Source organism: Lonchura striata, chromosome 3 (assembly GCF_046129695.1).
Source record: "Lonchura striata isolate bLonStr1 chromosome 3, bLonStr1.mat, whole genome shotgun sequence".
Lineage (NCBI taxonomy): Eukaryota > Metazoa > Chordata > Aves > Passeriformes > Estrildidae > Lonchura > Lonchura striata.
Genome location: NC_134605.1, coordinates 111233861 through 111253512, shown reverse-complemented (window position 1 = coordinate 111253512; position 19652 = coordinate 111233861). Strand labels below are relative to the sequence as shown.

Here is a 19652-nt window from a genome sequence, read left to right as displayed (position 1 = left end):
TAAATATATACATATATATTTATTTATAGAAATATATATATATATATATATATATATATAATATAAATAAATAAATATACACATAAATAGATAAATATATACATATATATATATTTATACTGACAGGTATAGGGACCTGTCAGACACCTTCTGTCTGACTCTCTTCAGTTTGTCAATCCCCTCCTTGTGGAAAAGCTCAAAGCTGGGAACTCTCTGACCAGGCACAATATTCTGGACATGTCCCACATGTACCAAAGCCTCCCATGAAAAGGAGAAAAGCCCTCTCTGACACACTGCTGTTGTTCTGTTACACCCTATTGCACTCCAGAAGGAGTAATAAGGATTCTCCTCCTCTTGGATTCTTTCATATCTATATTCTTGGTATATTTTGAATTTTTTTCTTGTTTGACTTGAAGCATGTAGGGCAGGAATCAGATCCAAGCTAGGAGAAAGGAGAGGATGATCCCTTTTCATGCCTCCATGGAGAATGAGAAGAGAGCAAGTGATGAGAGGAACCAGCGAGGCTCCATCAATAAATTCAAAAGATTTCCACAAAACAGTTGGCTGAGAAAACATCTGCACTGAATGCAGAGAAAAGAGGGAATGGTGCTACAGCACCATGGAATTTTGTACAACATTCTTGTTTTTGTCCCACCTCACCCCGTTTGAGAGGTGGTCCACGTCCCTGGCATGGCTAAAGAGAGATAACTGGGGGTTGTGCTGATGCTGGGTTAAACCTTTGCCCACTGGGCTTTTAGGGCTCCTCCAAAATAAAATGAAGATGCCACTAATTCATAACTTGACATAGAGTTGGTTCCTCTTCCTAAAAAAAATGCTGGGACCTTCTAAGCCCTAAGGATCACGCTGGAGGTGCAGAGCAGAGCTGAAGGGAAGATCCTGTCCTGGATCAGACCCTGCTCAGGGAAGCCAGGTGAGATATTTTGATGCTTACAAAGCTGTTTAATCATAAGATAACATACGCAGCCTGTTCACGTAAATTAGGGTGGGTCCCGTTTGCATAATGTTGATTCCAGAGACAAATTAATCTCACAGACAACCTGTTGCTGCTGCAGATTTTATCCATTCAGCACATTCGATATGGGGATCAGCTCTCAGGCTGAGGAAATTGTCACGGGGTGAATTTTGAGAGGGAGGAAAGAGGAAAAGGGAAAAGCAGCTGGATTTCACTGGGGTAATTGCTCCTGCATTGCTGGGTTTAGGTGGAATTTATCCCAGGCTTTATAACTTGGAGGGGATCTTTGCTTCTTGCTGATGTTCCTAATCAGAAGATGCTTAATAATCATTCATCCCTTATTTATTTTGCAAATAACAGAAATTCAGTCATGGATTAAACATCCCACCCCCAACCCTCCTCCAGGTGCTTCTTGTCCCAATGATTTCCCAATCCTAATAAAAAAGTGTCCATTCAGTACTTTCCCAGGATCAGGGCGCCAATTCTCAAGCATTCCCTTTGAAATAGAAATCTATTCAGGACATCCACTGCTTCTCCACAAATTAATTAAATTTTAATTAAACGTCACTAAGAAATTACATCTCCTTTTGCAGCCAGCTGGGTCAGGAAGGGCCATGGGGCATTCTGACAGAGCTGCAGCTTTTCTCAGCTTTCCAAGGGGAGGGATCTATGCTGATTCATTCATAATCAGCTCACTGAAAAATGCATGAGATGCTAATGACAATCCAAAGTCCTGCAGAGGAGCCAGGATGTACTTCCACCACTCCTTTCTTTTTGAGAGGAGGTGGAGAGATGGCAATTAAAAAAAAAAAAATAATTTCAGTTTAAGAAACAAGGATGGAAAGCACAGCCTTGAGGACTTTGTCAGTTCCTGACGAATTTCTGGAGGTGCATTTTTCTGGAGGTAATTTCAGAAAATGCCTTCTGGGCTCTCATGCTGGTACTGCACCTCCCCTCCTGTAACACAAGTATTAATACCCAAAAATAAATCCTGAGGCAGCTCTTGTTCTCACACATCTCCACAAACACAGGGACCAGTGGAGGGGGCAATGGGGGATGTGGGGTTCTGGGAGTGAGAGAAGCTCTGGGAGGTGAGGAGCTATAAAAATTGGGAGTTGGAGGGCTCTGACAGGACTTGCTTGAATTTTCCCTCTACAAGCCTTGAAGCTGTCCCTGTTTAGAAGGGATTTTAACAGAAATCCTGAGGTTAATGGCTGTAACCACAGTGTGTGGCTTTGATTACATGGGAATTTTAAGTCACCCTAAATTATTTCATATTTAGAGAGAACAAAGGCTCTTCCTAATTTGCTCCAGTGAGGGAAATCTCCAGTGAGAGCCTGGAAGAGCAAAGTCAGCTGGAGCACAAGAAGCTCAAGGCTTACAGCAGCCAGAGTTTAGATGAACTTGGATGAAAAAAGGAGTGAGAAGTAGAAACACAACATTTCTGGTTCATTCCCTGACCTGTGATGTCTTCCTGCATGGAAAAGGCAGGATGATCAGTCTCTGGGATGAGGCTCATTAAACTGTGTCCTGTTCTGGGGTCCTCAACACAGGAGAGACATGGAGCAGCTGGAGAGAGTCCAGAGGAGACCATGGAGATGCTCCAAGGGCTGGAGCTCCTCTGCTCTGGAGCCAGGCTGGGAGAGCTGGGGGTGCTCACCTGGAGAAGAGAAGGATCCAGGGAGAGCTCAGAGCCCCTTCCAGGGCCTAAAGGGGCTCCAGGAGAGCTGGAGAGGGACTTGGGACAAGGGATGAGGGACAGGACACAGGGAATGGCTACACACTGCCAGAGGGCAGGGATGGATGGGATATTGGGAAGAAAGGAGGTTTAGATTGGATGATATTGGGAAGAAAGGAGGTTTAGATTGGATATTGGGAAAAGTACGCTCTCTGAGAGGGTTGTCAAGCCCTGGCACAGGCTGCCAGGCTCTCTGCGTGTTGTTGGGATTGACTGAACTGCAGGAAACACCCTGGAGCTGCAGAAATCCAAGCTCTTGCTTCCCTTTACACCTGGAGAATAAAATTGAAAAATAAAGTAAGAACAAAGGTTGCTTTTCAAAAGGACAAGTTGTCTTATTTTAAAATAGCTTTATAAAATGCCCTCACCATGTCTGGAAGTTGTCAGTCCTCCTTTTGGACTAAAGGCAAATTAAATTAGCTGAGACCTGGATTTTTTGGTCATTCATCTCCCAGCAAACCAGGAAGTCTCAAGGCACCAGTGCTGGAGCACTGCTGTCACATCTGATAGAGAGCAAAGGCACTGAAATGTTTTTTTTCTTGGAAAACAAGCACAGACCCAGTGTATTTCTGTGTAGATTTTGGGAGTTTGCATTCCTAGGGTGATTCCTAACAGGCAAAATAGGGGTACCATCCTAAAATCTTTAATATTATTATTATTTGGGCAGGAAATAATCATAGTAAATTCATAGAATCATAAAAGGGTTTGGGTTGAAAGAAACTGTAAAGACCAGAGGCAGAGACACCTTTCCCTAGAATACTTAGACAACTAATGGAGATAAAGCTCTGAGTTTCCATAATTTAGGTGGGAAAACCAGCACCCTCCCTTTTATTCTGTGCTCACAGAATCCATAGCGTCCTTAAGGCTGGAAAAGACCTCCAAGATTGTGATCAAAAGACAGATGCTGAGGTTTATCCTGCCATTTTCACCACAGGGGGATTCACCTGTGTACAAATCAGAAGCAGGGGGTGGCCTTCAGTTTCCCAGAAATAATATTGCTCCTTTTCTGCTGGGAGATGTGTTCAAAGCTGCAGGATTTGAGGATTTCAGTCCTGCAAGTTTTTTTTCCTGTATAAACGCACAAAGGATGCAGACTCCACTTTTACTCATGAACCTGTAATTGCAAAAGGTTGGAGAGTGGTAGCCAGGCACTTTGCACAACAATAACCTGTTCCTCTTCATCCCACAGGATCCCTGAAAGATTTTTCATGCCTAGGCAGGATGAGGCGTACCCAGTCAATTCCTGGTCTCATCCCCTAACCCCATTCCTGGGACGTGACTCATTTTTGGACATCCAGCCTGAAGAAAGTCCAGGAATGATCCTCCAAGTGGAATCAGTGGGCTTCAGGCTCCTCCAGCCTCCTGTAATTAAGCTCAGATATTCCCCACCAAAAAGGCACCGAGGGAATGCTGGGCTTAATCACCACATCAGTTTATCCAACACTTCCCCAGTGGGCTGGGCTGGGCTTTTGCCAGGTTTTTCCATGGATCTTCCTTCCCAGACAAATATTTCCATGCTAACAGCCTCATCTCCCAAGGTTCAGCCTATTCCTCCAGACATCTGTCCCTCAAGACACGAGCTCTCTCCAGCTCGTTCGTGTCACCTTGGAGGAAAGCAACAACAGCGTGTGCTCGCTTCAGGGGCTTCAGGGAATAATTGATGTTCCCACATCCCCTAAGAGAGGAATTATCATCCCAGTGCTGCCCACAGGTTAGAGCTCACTGGGACATGGCAGAGGGTGTGGAATGATTTGCTGGCAGGAGCAAAATCATGTAAATGCAGAGATCTGGTTCCATTATTAATTATTCTCTTCCATTAATATAATGCAGGCTCTAGAGTTAGGAAGCAGATCCTTGTTTCCCTTTAGCTTCCAAATATATTTTTTATGAATATTCTCTATATTTATGAATATTCTGACATTTCTAGAAATGTCTTTATCCTGTTTGACTGAAGGGACAGGCAAAATCAGCAACAGACCACTGGAAAATCCCAATTGTTCTCCCAGTTGGGGTTCTCGTCTTTATTTCCTCAATTTAAAAAAATGCCTTTTGTAAAAAAAAAATAATTCTTACTAAAATCTTCTTTTTTTTAAGAGAGAAAATCATCTTCTCTATTTCAGTTTTATCTTTGTTTAATTGAGAGTAGTAATCTACAAATTTTATTAAAAAATTTCTTCTTTTTGCTCACAGTTATACACCTGAATATAGTTAATATTAAAATAGAAAGGGTTTAAATTACAGAATCACTGGGCTGCAAGGAATCTTCGGAGATCATCTATTCTGACCCCTAAAACTAATTAGGTCTTCAAACTGGTAGAATCTGGTGATGAGAATGAAACTTAACTTGACCAAGAAACTGTTAAGTACAGCTAATGGAAAGGAAAAAGCACAGAACATGAAAAAAAAAAAAGTCTGTTTTCTATGGATGTTTATGGGGAGTTTGGATATTGCTATGAAAAACATTTAAAATATATACATCTTGTCATTTTAAAAATCAAACAATCTCACTCTGACTGGTCCCTCATAACTTTTATTTTTCCTCTCTATGAGAAAAACCTGAAAAGTTGCATAAAATGCACTTTCTTTTTAAGTGTGCTTAGGGGAAACAAAGCTAAACTCTAAGTTTTCTTTAAGTTACAGGGCTTTTTTTTTTTTTTTTTTTTCCTAAGAAGGATGTTTTCTGCAAGGAAATCATCAATGGAAAATGTTTGACCAGCTGTACCCTTATCTGCAGATCTGGAAGCACAGGCAATACATGGAAATCCCCGCCTCACTCGAAGTTTCAAGGGGGTGACTGGGTTTTGTGCTCGTGCCTCTTTCCATGTGAATAAGTGCTCCAGTATTGGCTTTTGTTTGCTATCCATCCACTCCAGCCCAAGGAAAAACAGGGAAATTTCACCTTGTGCAGGATCCCGGCGCAGGGACCCACAGAGTGCGCACCGGGTCAGTTTTGTGCAGTCCCCTGAACACAGCCGGGGTTTTGGCTCCTTCTGGAGTCTTCAGGGGATTTGAATGTGGAGATCAACTCGCAGCTTGCAGGAAATGACAGAGACAACCTGGATCTGTCTCGATGAGGACTGGACGTCGCTCGTTTGCACTCCTGGCTTGGGTTGGAGTCTGCTGTAGTGAGCCCAGATGAGCCCAGCCATGGGTCAGGAGTCAGCACGGCCCAAGGACCATTCCTGGTGTTGTCCACCTCGCTCTGGAGAGAGTTTTGGCCAGACCAGGCCAACTGGTTATCAAGGCAGAGGATGGGCACAGGTTCATGTGAGAAGCTGTGGCTGCTCCATCCCTGGAAGTGTCCAAGGGCAAGCTGGACAGAACCTGGAGCAAGCTGGTCCAGTGGATAGTGCCCATGGCAGGGGGTGGAACTAGATGGTCTTTAAGGTCCCTTCTAACCCTCACCCCTCTGATCCTGATAATTGTCATTGATAGAAAGAGATCTAATTTTGTTTGCCATCCATTACAAGTTTGGAATTCCTTTGTCCCTCTGGTTTTTTGCTAAGTTTTGATTGTGGGAACTGATCTGAAGGTGAATTCTAATTCCTGATCATTTTATCTCCTGTCCATATCCTACAAAAGAACTGTAGTGCAAAAAATTCCTGGTCTTCCAAGGGAACAGCAGGGAAAGTTTAAATTGTTCAGCCTGGAGAAGAGAAGGCCCTGGAGACTCTTCTTCCAGGAGATCAGCACTGAGCAGGAGAGGCAGGAGCAGAATGTCTGTTCAGTTTGGCTTTTCTTCCTAGTTTGAACAGCATTTCCACCTCTGGTCTGCATTTCCACCTCTGGCTTTATTTCATACACCAGCCATGAAATGTTGTTAATATTTTGGGGAAAAAAAAAGACCAAAAAGATTCCAAAAGCCTACACACACACACACACACACACACACACACCACACTTGCTTGGGCTTGCATTGCAGGTTCTTCGCCTGGGAGCAAATCACTTGGGAGATTTAATTAAAGTTTAATGAGGCACTTTGATTGCTGGGCCGTACGCCTGCTGGAATTAATGTACAACGAAGGGGTGTCTCGTCACGCTGCTGGCAAGAACTGGCAATAGCTGGTAAGTTCATGTAGAGCAGAGCATGTCATCCTAAATCACCTTTTGAACCCGGGAAGGCAGCAGGGAAGAGCAACCAGGAAGGTCTGATGGGTCATTTAGTACAGCAGGTCCTTTACAGGGGAGCCCCATACCTTGGAGGAATTCCCTTGGGGTAGTTTTTGGAGCTTTTCAGGAGGCTGGGGATGGAAAACAGGGAAGGTGATGTGGGGGACTTGGGCTGTGGGTTTCCTTCTCTTCTTTCCCTTGATTAAAAGAAGTGAAGAGAAGCCTGGATTGGGAGGAGCTCTGACATGGGAGATCCTGGGAGAGTTTGGACCTTCATGGATCCTCTGTGGGACCAGGCTGCTGAGATACCCAAGCTATTTGTTGCTAGTGGAGATGTGGGTTCTGTTTCAAGTGAAGAGCCTCCAGGCCACCAGGAAAAGGCATTTTGGAATGCCATGCTGGTTTGGAGAGGGACAGCCAACCCTAGGAAAGTCCCACCTCCTTCTGCCTCCAAGCCAGGCCCCCATCTAGGAAAAGATTGTCACAGATCCAATATGGAATCTCCAGAGGTCCCTTAGAATCTCAGCATTTCTGTGAGAATCACAAAATCACAGAATATTCTGAGCTGAATGGGACCCACAAGGGTCATCAAGTCCAACTTTTAAGTGAATTTCCCACAGAGGGATCACACCCACTACCATGGCATTGTTGTTCCAACCAGCCGAGATGAAAACTTCAACAGGGTGGATCTGACCTCCAAATCAGAGTGGAGACAGCTGGCCATGCCTGGGAGTTAAATCCCACCTTTAATCACTGATCAGGCTTGCCCAGTGCAGTCACTAGGAAGGGAACTGGCAGGCCTTGCTAAAACTTAAATGTTGAGTAGATGCACCCAAATCTGCCTGAGCTGAGAGTGGTCCAAGGTGGGAGAAAAGTTCATTGTGATCCTGCAACCACAAGATCCACCAGTGCCTTCCAATGCACTGTCACATCCTGGGAACTCCTGCAACTCCAGCTCTCCTGCAGTGCCTGGCCCCTGGAAGGAGCAGGGAGGTTGCACAAACACGCTCCAGCCTGGCCTTTCCTAATCCTGGAGCACACGGTCCTGCAACTGCACCACATCTTCCATCTTTCTGGGCATGGGGGAGGGGAGCAGGAATGTTTTCTAAGGTGGTAAAAGCCCAGCAGACAAATCCACACACCAGAAGAACCCATCAAGGAAGAGGAGAAGAGTCAAAGGCTTCCCAATGACCTTCCAGTTGTTGGGGGTGATTTTGGCCCAGATCAAGTGGCAGGGATGCAACCACTGCCCAGGTCAGGTGCAAGGTGAGCAAAGGCCAGGGATCATTCCCAGGACACTGTTTGGGTTTTGTCATCCTCTTTTGGGAGGCTGAGAGGATGGGCCAGTGGGGTTCAGAGCTGATCCCTTCATTTTCCTGCATAGGGGCATCCATGAGGGTCATTGGAGCCTCTGGAACCACCAGGCCATCGAGGCACAGTCAGAGGCTGTCACCTCTCCCAGGCCAGCACTGAAGAGGATGAGAATCACGGAATCCTGGAATCACAAAAGATCCTGATTTGGAAGGACACACAAGGATCATCAAGTCGAAGTCCTGGCCCTGCACAGACACCCCAGGAATCCCACCCTGTGCATCCCTGAGAGCGTTGTCCAAACACTCCTGGGGCTCTGGCAGCCTTGGGAATGTCACCATTCCCTGGGGAGCCTGCTCAGTGCCCAAACACCCTCTGGGGAAGAACCTTTTCCTGATATCCCCCCAGAAAGAACTCGTGGGATGTGGACTCTGCTGAGAGTTCCACCAGACTGTCCTGAGACTTGTGGCAAAGGAGACCAAAGGATGCTGCTTTCTCTAAGCCATATGTCCTATGTCCTCTGTGTGTACATACGCACACACACACACACACACACACACACACACACACACACACAAGTATGTATGAAATCATAAAATCATGGAATACAAGAATGGCTTGTGTTGGAAGAGACCTCAAAACTCCTCTCCTTCCACACTCTGCCACAGGCAGGGACACCTCCCACTAAACCAGGTTTCTTCCTGATATTTAATCTAAATCTACCCTCTCTTAGTTTAAAACAATTGCACTTTATGCTACCATGACTGGCCTTGCTAAGAAAGGGCAGTTTTTCTTTATATAAATATAAATATAAATATAAATATAAATATAAATATAAATATAAATATAAATATAAATATAAATATAAATATAAATATATATATACAAGGATCCCTTATACATATATATATACATATGTATGTATAATTCCTCATGTATATGTTTATATTTATATATTTATATATTTGTATATAGCTATATTAATTATATATTTATATTTATATTTTTATATTTATATATTTATATTTATTGATGTATGTTTGGTATCTCCAGTAATTGAGAGGGGTAGAGTTGGGAGTACCTATCTTTATTATATATATAAAAAATACATATTTTTGTGTGTGTGTGTGTGTGTGTGTGTGTGTGTGTATACATGTATTTTTTATTATTTAAAATATTTTTTTAAATCTACATTAATATGAAGAGGAGAGTTGGAAATGTCTGAGTGGTGTCAGTCACAACCATGCGAATCTCTAGACAAGAAGTCTGGCCCTGAGAGGAGAAAATCAAGTAGCTGGTCCCAGGTCAGGGGTGCTGAGGAGCTTCTTTTAAACTCAGGTTTTTGGCAGCCTCCCTGAATTTTGGCCGAGGACCAGATGGGCAGTGTGGAGATTTTTCCCTCAGCAGGGAAGCAAATCCAGCTTTTCCCACTCCAACTTAATGGGAAAAAAGCCCACAGGCCATGCTTTGTTTATCCAAACAAATAAAATGGGGCGGTGGTGGTGGTGGTGGTGGTGGTGGTGGTGGTGTAGGAGGATTTTGGTGCCCCAGCCGGTCGGGGTCGGTGGGACCTGGCATCCCTTGATGCCCGCTCCCGCTCCCTGGGATGCCGGCAGGAGCAGCGGGATCGTGACTCAGCCCCACATGAGCCGGTTTCCTTCCTGCACCGCCAAGCCTGGGCTTCTGATGTTTTGTTTGCCGTGGAGCTCTGGGGGCCAAGTGGGAGCTCCTGGAAATCAAAGGGAAAGAAACAACATCTCGGGCTGGCTGAGGCAGGGTGCGGTGTCCTGGCTGGATGGGACACGGGGGAATTCCAGGGGCTCAGGGAAGAGGAGTGGGAGGCACTGGAGGAGGGCACAGGTCAAGGCTCCAGCACCAGGCTTCTTGTCCCAAAATTCTCCCTGAACGCAGCAGTGCTCCCTGGATGCCCTTCAGTCCCTCATGGGCTCTTCAAGCTTGGAGGAGGAAGAACAGGGATTTTCCCCTCTCTCCTTTCTTATTGGGTTGTCCTCCAGTCTTCTCTTGGACCCACTGGGTGGGGAATGGGAACTTTTGGATTGAGGTGGGAGTGGGAGGCAGCTCAGCTCTTGTTAATCAGCCTGGACAAGAGATTGCCAGATTCTGTCTAATTTCAGATTCCTCCCTATTGATGCCAGAGAAAAAACTCTCCATGAAAAGCTGTTCAATGTCAGGACCCATCCAAACCAGGTGATCACATCCAAACCCTCTCCAAGAACGTCCTCACTGCCCCTGTCCTGGGCCTGGGCAGGACTTGTGGCCTGGGCATGGCTGTGCTGGGACTGTGGGAGTGGTAATGCTTGAGGTCTGGGGGTCCACCCTGTCCTAATTTCTTGACCAGTCTAAGTCTAGTGCAGGTCTCGCCATGTTCCTTCCATCATCCAGAGGTGGCCCTGGATATGTACCAGCCCTCAGGTAGTGCACAGGTTCTGCTTGAGCCTTGGGGATGTTCCCAAAAGGGTGTAAGGATAGCACAGCTACAAGTTGAAGAGGAGGCTCTGGCCAGCACTGAATTCCACTTATTCATGGCAAAAAATATGGAGAAAAATCCGTGTTTTCCTCATTCCCTCCATATTCACTGCACAGCTTCCCCCTCCTCCCCAGCCATCCAGGCTGCCTGATCCAACTCTGCTGCTGTCCTCCCTCTGCCAGCATCTCTGATTCCCTGGATGACAGAGGTGAGCAGGATAACCCTGCTCTCCAGCCACGGGGGCTGCCTTGGCTCTGGCCCCGAAGGGGCTCACCTGAAGGATGAGGAGAAATCCAAATTGGGCCTGGATGTGCCCCAGATGGGCACCAGGGGTGACACGTGGGGTTGGCCATGGTGACCCTGGATTGATGATGAGCCTGATCCCACAGTGCTGAGCATGCACTATCCATCCTCAGGCTCATCTCTCCTGATCCATCCTCAGGCTCTTCTCTCCTGATCCATCCTATCTTTGCCTTGGCACATTCCCAAGCAGGCAGAAACCCCAGCCTGCCCGCAGCCCTCCTTGCTCCCCATCATCCTCCTCACCCGTTTTCCTATTCCCAGCATTTACCCTGCCGCACGTAGCCCTGGGGGAGCCAGAGGATTGTACACAGAGGGAGAAGTTATTTTTCCTTGACATAAACATCCAAGCCTTTCCTCGGCCCCTTCTCTTGAAACGTGGAGGTAGGACCTGGACTCATAACATCCGGCAGGAGGGGTTGGCCTTATCTGCCAGGAAACACTCAGCTCCGGACACATCCTCCCCTGCTCCCGGCACCCCAAGCAGCTCCCATTGGCAGTGCTGGGCAGGAAACCACTCAGCAGCTTGTCTCATTCCCTCCTCTGGAGAGACGGGAGGGAGGGTCTGATCCTGCCCTCCCCACCATGGGGTGCAGCAGGGATCTGAGTCAGGGTGGGGTGCAGGCAAAAAAAAGGGATGGAGGGGGAAGGTGAGCAAAAAGGGGCAAAAGGGGATCTAGGATGTGGGGATTTGGGGGATTGGCCGTGTTGAGGGTCTCTCTGGATTCAATCACTGATTTGAAGGGTGAGCTCAGTCCAATTATCTCACTCCCTTCTCTCCCTCTACTTCCCTCACCTGGTTCTGCTTTGGAAAATCAGGGAAAATTGTTGTCTCCCAGCTGATTTTGTAGCAGGATCCAGATCCCTCAAATGGGGTAGGGACCCACTAAAGGCAGCACAAGCACTTGGTCCTGTTCAAATTCTGGGGAAGAGACAGGTCATGTCCCAGCACTGGTTGGAAAAAGGGTGGGAGGGAAGGAAGAATTATCTCTGTTTTACAGACAGGGAAACTGAGGCATGGAACATCCTCGTGGCTGTTTGTCACCAGGGCTCACCCCCGTCCAGTGGCACTGGGACAAACAGAGAGAGGACAGAGGAGTCACCACCTGCTCGAGGGATGCAAGGGAAATTGCCCAGGGCATGACACACAGGGCAGGCAGCTCCTGGCCAGCCCAAATTCCAGCTAACCAGGAAGGTGACCTCATCCCTGCTCCCCATGCCCGGCACCACGACCTGCACAGCCACGGGGCCGAGGACTGGCCAAGGCCATGGGACACCGGGGGCAGAGGGCTCACACCCTGCTCACCTCATGGCAAGGAGATCCCCCTGTCCTGGCCCAAGCTGACACCCCCAAGCAGGAGCCCAAATGTGGTGTGAGGCTGCTTTATCCCTTCCTGCAGCCCTGATTTGATTTTCCTGTGGTTTCCCAGGTTGGGGACAGCAGGCCACAAACCACAAGACTCCTCAGCATGCACAGAGACAGCCATGGGCTCCTCGATTTGGGATGGGGAAGGAGGAGACACATGTCCAGGACTGATGCAGAACAAGTCCTGCTTGGGGTGGAGACCCCCCTCAACATCCATAAACAACAATGGCCAGCAGTCTTTCGTATGGACTCCCACTTTCACAAGCAAAACCACTCCTTCCCACCTCTGCCAGCCACTTATTCTCCATCTGCTCCCTGCAGCAATGCCAGACATCCCAAAAAATTGCTGTGGGTAGAGCAGATTGACCCATAGCATCTCATTTTCCATCCCCCCAGAGAAGAGGTGGTGCTCCTGAATTTCATCTCGGCTGCAGTGTCCTGGAGGTGGGAGCCGGCTGCTCCCGGCCTGGGCGTGTGCCCGGATCCGGCCGTGGCTCCCAGGGAGCCGCACCTCGCCTTGGCTGCGGCTCCCAACGCCCTCGGGGGGCCCCAGCTCCCGGTTGGGACCTGTAGCTGTTCCTGGCGTGCAGAGAGCACAGGGACAAGCTCCCACCTCTCCTCACGTGGCTCCGGGTTGAGCAAGTGGGGACAGGCTTGGCTGGCGGGGCTCTGCGTTCATCCGGGCACAATGGGCTCCTTGGGGATGGGGTGTGTGGAGGAACCCCTTTTCCTGGGGAAATCAGACTCTGGGAGCTGCTGGCAGCTCTCGGAGAGGGGTTTGTTTCCAGCAGCCCTGCATGGGATGAAAGCAAGGAGGGAAAAGGTTGATCCCATCGTTGCTCAGGGCGTGGGAATAAGAAGGATCAGTGGGAGCAGCCAATGTCCTGGAGAAAGGGTCCTATGGGGTAAGAATGTGACATCCCAGATCAGGCTGGTGGCAATACCCAGAGCTCAATTTCTGGGGGTTGCTGGGACAGCTGAGCCTCCTCCCCAGGGCAGTTTCACTGTTCTCAGCTGCCCCTTGGGCCTGGAACACCACAGGGATTGCAGGGAGAGATGGAGAATGGAAAAGCAGGACTTCTCCAGCCCCACTCTTGCTCCTGGCATGGTCCCATGTGAGTCAGTGCTGCTGGGCAGAGAGGCCAAACAGGATCCTGGCACCTCCCTCCCTCCAGCTCCAAAATCCTTTTGGAAGAGTCACTTTCAGGCTGAGCCACCCCAGTCAGGGAGCCACCAGAATACCTGAGGTTGGCAGGACACCCAGAGGCATCCATCCCTTTTCCCCTAAAAGGAAAGACCAAGGGTGAGTTTGGATGCCTGAGAGATGGAAGAAGGAGGAGGCAGGATGGGAGAGCTGAATCCAGGGGATACAAGTGGGGGATAAAGGAGAACAGGACAGGGTTCTGTTGGTCATGTTGGTGCCTCCCCAAATATTCACACAGCCTCCACCTTCTGGGACCATGGGCTTCGTGGATCAGTGATGTCATTTATGGGAGACAAGGATTGGGTTGGGTGGGGTTGGGTGACCTCTGAAGATCCCTCCCAACCACCACACAGAGCACAAAGGGCACTAAGAAACGTGCTCCTCCACTTTTTGGGGCCAAGCAGGAGGACCCAGCCTGGGAGGACACTGCTTTGGGAAATGTTTACCCTGCCTTGGATCTCCAGAGGTCCCTTCCAGCCCTAACAACTCTGGGATTTTCTGTGCATGGCTTAACCTCAAGGACGGCAGGGGCAAAGCCTGATTTAATGTCTGGCAAGAGCAGGCTGTGATGTTTTCCATGGACAACAACATGGGTTAAGCTTTTCTCTCTGCTGGCCAGGCCTGAAGACCGTCACACAACATCACCTTCACATGCCTCCCCAAATTTGACCCCCACACATTTCTGAGGCCTCATTCCCTCGGTCTGCACCTGAAATGAAGATTAATCTCAAGGTCCCCACACTGTGGAGCACCTTGAAAGGTGAATTACCCAAACTGTGAAAGAAAAGAGAACCTTAAATGTGACTAAAATCCACTCTCCAGGCACTGGCACTCACTCCATAAATTTGCAACATCATCTGTGCTCACCAAGACACCAAAGGCAAAGTTCTTGACTTCACTGTAATATGGAAACAGGATTACAAAGATCATATCTGAGAGATGGCAAAAGCAGGATCCAGGCCAGCACAGTGACCTGAGCCCTGAGATACTCCAGGAAAAGTGAGGGTAAGCACTCATCATGCCCCGAGTCTGTTTGTTAGAAAGCAATCCACAATTTGTAAAGATAACCACAGATCTTTGTTTTATTTATAAAAAAATGGAAGTAGAAAAATTTGGCTGAAAATACCAACAACAACGATGACAACAAAAATATAAAAAAATAGCACTTGCACGGGAAATGTTTCTGTTTTGAAAACTGTTGTCAATAGCGACAGCAATTTAAATCATCGAACAATCATCATATAAAAACATATTTATTTAAATTAAATATTTTATGCAAACTCGTATCTACACTCATTCAAAATGCATAGAGTCACACAAAAGAGATGGAATGTATTAGCTTAAGAACCAGTGAACTTTTGGGGGTTTTTTTTAAGTTTTCTTTGCAATTATTATTAATACATTTTGGGGTCTGAAACCAGGAAATCATAACCACGTTACTAACTAATCATTACCAAGTGCCATACAGTAAACACTAAGATTAATCATGTCATATAACTGATTTAAAATAAAGCTTCATCTTTATGGAAAGGAAGAGAACTCGAGCAATACAAAATCCGAGGTGGGGGGCGGGAGGAATAATGGAAGGAATAAATCAATGTACAGCTTTATTACAAGCAATAGAACGCCAGAGTTAGGAGAGGCATTGGGCACTGTGGCTCCAAACACGGAGCCTTCCCCTTCAAAGGATGTTTGACAAAAATAGTGTCTGCTACATCATCACCTCTTGGCCAAAATGTTCATCCCAGGATCTGCTCCCAGGGGTGGATGCCGGCCGGATCCTGCCTTTCTAAGCCGTGATCTTACCCCACTCCAGAGCAGGCTCAGCGCTCTCAGGGCTGGCTACCCCTCTCCTGGCTGGTGTCCCATCCCCTCTGGGGTGTCCCAAAGGAATGAAGCCCCCAGTCCATGCTTTGGGGCAGGGGATGGGGGCTTTAATCCCCATTGCAGTGGTCAGGCAGGTCAGGCTGGTCAGACAGCAACGCCACCACCAGAACCCAAACACAGCTCATGGACCTTCACCAAAATCTTCCCTTCTCCCATCCCTGCCTTCCCCCCTTCCTGGGGGAATTCAGACCTGACGTCCGTGGGGTGCTGCTGCATTCCTGACTCCAAAGCAGAGCTGGGGATGCCTCAAAATGAGGGGCAGCCTTCCTGCGCTCCCAGGAGAATCCCTGCTTTGGAAGAGGGACTTGGCCAAAGGGTTTTGGCATCGGGAAGTGCCCCCTGGCCACGGCTGGAACAGAGCAATCCAGGCTTTGCACGGTGCTGACCCAATAACCCAAATCCTTTACCTAGGGCACCGAGGAGACTCCAGGGCCCTGTGGTTCGGACTCGGTCACCCTGAGGGGCCGTGGGCGATGTCCCCAGGGAGCAACGCCTCGGAACAGTGTCGGGTCCTTCCTCGGCCGGTCCAGGCGGCCCCGGCTGGGCTCCTAAGAGACGCTGTAGTTATTGTAGTAGGTGGCCGTGGCATCGGCCAGGACGGAGATGAGGCTGTTCTCGGAGCTGTGGGAGCTGCCGGACACCGGGACGTGCCCGCTGGCCAAGGCCCCGCCGTGGTGGTCACCGTGGCCGGGGTTGTTGAGATACTGGTCAAACTCATTGCGGTCCATCTCCCCCAGTAGCTCCGCTTGGCTCAGCTGGTCCAAGGTGTCGAAGCCGTGGTGGTCGGGCGGCGGGGAGAGCTGGCCCAGGTGAGCATGGAGGCTGGGAGGGGGCAGGGATGGGAAGGCGGGTGTGTAGTAGCTGGGAGGAGGAGGAGGAAGGGAAGGGCAGCTGGAGGCCGGGGGGATCATGCAGGTGGCCGGCTGTGGCATGGGGCTGAGCGGGTGGTGGCCGCACGGCAGAGAGCCGCCCGCGTACTCCGGGGAGAAGGCGGCACCGGCGAGGTGGGAGCGGTGATGCTCCTCGGGGCAGGGCGAGGAGAAGAAGCTCTGCTCGGGGTCTATGGCATCCAGAGGGGACATCTCCGGCGGGGTGGGCAGCCCGTAGGGGTAGGTGTCCACGCTGGCGCTGCTGCCGCTGCCTGGAGCCTCCCGGTACCCCCGCACAGCCGGCAGCCCCGGGCGGGGGGGGTACTCACCCGGGCCCTCTTTGTCCCCCCCGGCCCGGCTGCAGGTCCGCTTTTCCGGCACAGAGTTCTGGTCCCGGGTCAGGCTGCCCAGCAGAAAGCCGTGATCCACCCGCTTCCCGATGCGCTTGACCTGCTTCTTCCGACGGGGCCGGTACTTGTAGTTGGGATAATCTTGCATGTGCTTCACCCGCAGCCGCTCGGCCTCCTCCACGTAGGGACGCTTCTGCGACAGGCTCAGCGCCTTCCAGGACTTCCCTGAAACGGAGGACACACTCCCTTAGCACCCGCAGCCTCCCAAGGGTGCCCAATATCCCACTTGACACACACAGAGGACACATCCCAAAAACCCCGCAGGGGGATGTGGCGGCAGCGGGTGGGAGAAGGGGGAGGCTGCTGTGGGGTCTCTGACTCCCTTCATCCCAAGTGGCCACACAAGGTGGCTTTAGGGTTAGAAAATAAATCCAGGCAGATGAACTCTCCCAGCTCCATGGGCTGTGGAGAAGGGACAGCCAAGGCTGTGCCTGGCTGAGCAGAGGTCAGGACGTGCTGTCCTTTCAAGTGTCCCAGCTTGTGCCCTGCCAGGACTTGCACCAGGGCACAAGGAGACCTGGGCACTGTGACAGCTGGTCTGGAGGGTGGAGGGTGTCCCTGCCCATGGATTAGATAGTTTTTAAGGTCCCTTCCAAACCATTCCACGATTCTGTAATCCTATGACCTCGTGCCTCCCTGTTTGAGATAAAGTGCAGAGAAGCAGCATTGTGTGGGGGGCTTTTATCCCACAGTGAGGCTGTCCCAGGCTGCTCCTCAGGGTAAGTGGGAGAAATGAGGATACACATCAAAGCCTTTGATGCCTTCCCATGGCCTGAGACAGCAGAAATAACACTAATAAGCTGAGATGCTGCATGGCAAAGCAGCGAGGAGAAAACCCAAACCACCAAAGAAAACACCACAGAACTGTCCAGGGAAACACAAACTTTGGATAAGAGGTTGGGCAGTAAAGCTGTGTTGCAATTCGGGCAGCTCTTTCTCAGGCTGTATGGGCTGATAATTTTGGTTTGTCCTCTTGGTTTCACATCAAAATGGGGATTGAGAGGAAGGGAGAAATAGTGGATGGGGAGTGGGAAACAAATATGTGCTTGAAATGGGTTGTGATCCCCCAAAAGTAACAGCAGAAATACACCCACACACCCCAGCCATGTAATACTGGCACAAAGTGGCACAGCAAGGACAGGCCAGGGAAATTTGGGGGTCCCTCCTTGCACAGCAGGGCAGCACCCTCAGGGTTTGCAGCAAAGGGGTGGCAGGGTGCCTGTCCCCTGGGATGCAGGACACCATCAGGCTTTGCACCCTGAGGAGTGGCTGACACCTGGAGTGTGGGGCAGTTCTGGGGTGAGCACCCCGTGGGTGACAGGGTGGGTGCGCGGTGCTGCTCCCGGGGTGCAGAACTCCATCAGGTATTGCAGCCCCAGGGTGCTGCACCTGGGCTGCCTTTGCACCCCAAAAACAGCCAGGAAGGTGTAGGTGTGCCTCCCTGCTGTGTGCCAGACCGGGTCCCCACCTGGGCAGGGTTGGCACCCCCGGGGATGGCCATCGGTGCTGGCATTCCCAATCCGGGGCGCTGGATCTGCACCCCGGGATGACCGGGTGGGTGCATGGTGCCCACCCCGGGGCACTGGATCCGAACGGGATTTGCACCCCAGGAATGGCCGGAGAGTGCCTGCATCCCCTCCCCAGTGCACTGAATCCGGACGGGGTTTTTTCACTCCAGGCACCACAGGTGGGGGTGCCTGGGGACCAAGCCCGAAGCGCTGGATCCGAGCGCGGTGTGCATCCCACGCCCGGGTGGGCGCGTGGGTGATTCCCCCGGGCCACCGGATCCGGGCAGGATTTGCACCCCCGGGAATGCCCTGCTGGACTTATGGGTACCGAATCCGGACAAGGTTTTCACCCGCAGGGATCTCCGGTGGGTGCCCCTGGGCACTGAATCCCGACAGGATTTGCACCTGGATTGCCGGGTGGGTGCCCGGGTGCTCACCCCGGGACACCGGATCCGCGCAGGGTTTGCACCCCCGGGGATGCCCGGGTGGGTCCCCGACCTCCCCCCGCGCGTCGCCCCCCAGCCCCGCGCCCAGCGCGCTGCTCACCCAGCATCTTGCTGAGCTCCGCGTTGTGCAGGTCGGGGTTCTGCACCGCCAGCCGCTTCCTCTCGTCCTTCGCCCACACCATGAACGCGTTCATGGGCCGGCGGATGCGGCTCTCGGAGCCCTTCTCGCCCTGCGGCGCTCGGGGGGGTGGCCCTGGGGACAGCCCCTCGCCCGCGTCCCCCTCCAGCCGCTCCGGCCAGGGGAATGTGCTGAGCAGCGCAGCCATGGCCCCCCGGCCCCCCCGCCCCGCCGCGCTGCCCTCGGGGTCCCCGCGCAGTCCCAGCCTCCTGCCCGGCCTCTCCCGTATTTATGAGCTCCTTGGAAAAAGCCTCCTCCAATGACACCGAAGGGACTCGCTGCTCCTCCTTGTTTGCAAACTCCTCAGCCCCGGCCGGGATGGTGCTGGGAGAAAACTTCTCCCCACCCTCTGCCCGGCACCCCCACCCGGGGAAGTAGCACCCCCAACACCCCCCGTTCTCCTTCCCACTCCCCCCTCCCCCTCATTTATTATAATTTTTCCTTATTTTGCTGGCTGAAAGGGAGTGAGGAGAGAGCTGGAGATGTCCCGCCCCCAAACAGCCCCGCTGCCCTCCTGCACTCAGACACCTTCAAACTTTAAAGGCTGGGGGGTAACACAGAGAGAGGAGATAAGGCATTGAAAACTCGGAAAGGGAAATGGCACCGAAAGGAAAATCTCACTGGGGTGCAAAACGTCCCTCCTCAGGCTTTGACAAGCTGCAGGAACCCTGTTTGCCAAGGGAAATCGAGGCACGGATCCCACAGGCAGGGACAGCTTTTCCCCACTTCTCCTGCTTTAACCGCCAGCCCAGGCTGTGCTTTGCCCACCCCGTGTGGGTTTTCACCCCAGATTTCCAGGTCCCTTTGTATGGGATGGAAACCAGGACACAATGAACCTGTTGGCGGGTGCTTGTCCAACCTGTT

General features: G+C 50.7%; 1 protein-coding gene across 1 annotated transcript; it reads right to left on the bottom strand.

Annotated features, from left to right (window-relative positions):
* Positions 1-14552: 14552 nt before the first annotated feature.
* Positions 14553-18936, bottom strand: SOX7 (SRY-box transcription factor 7). The gene is made up of 2 exons (XM_021540523.2): positions 18711-18936; positions 14553-16821 (listed from the first exon to the last, which is right to left on the bottom strand). The coding sequence occupies exons 1-2, from the start codon at positions 18934-18936 to the stop codon at positions 15926-15928; spliced, it is 1122 nt and encodes a 373-aa protein (XP_021396198.2). The 3' UTR covers positions 14553-15925.
* Between the last annotated feature and the right edge of the window lie 716 nt (positions 18937-19652).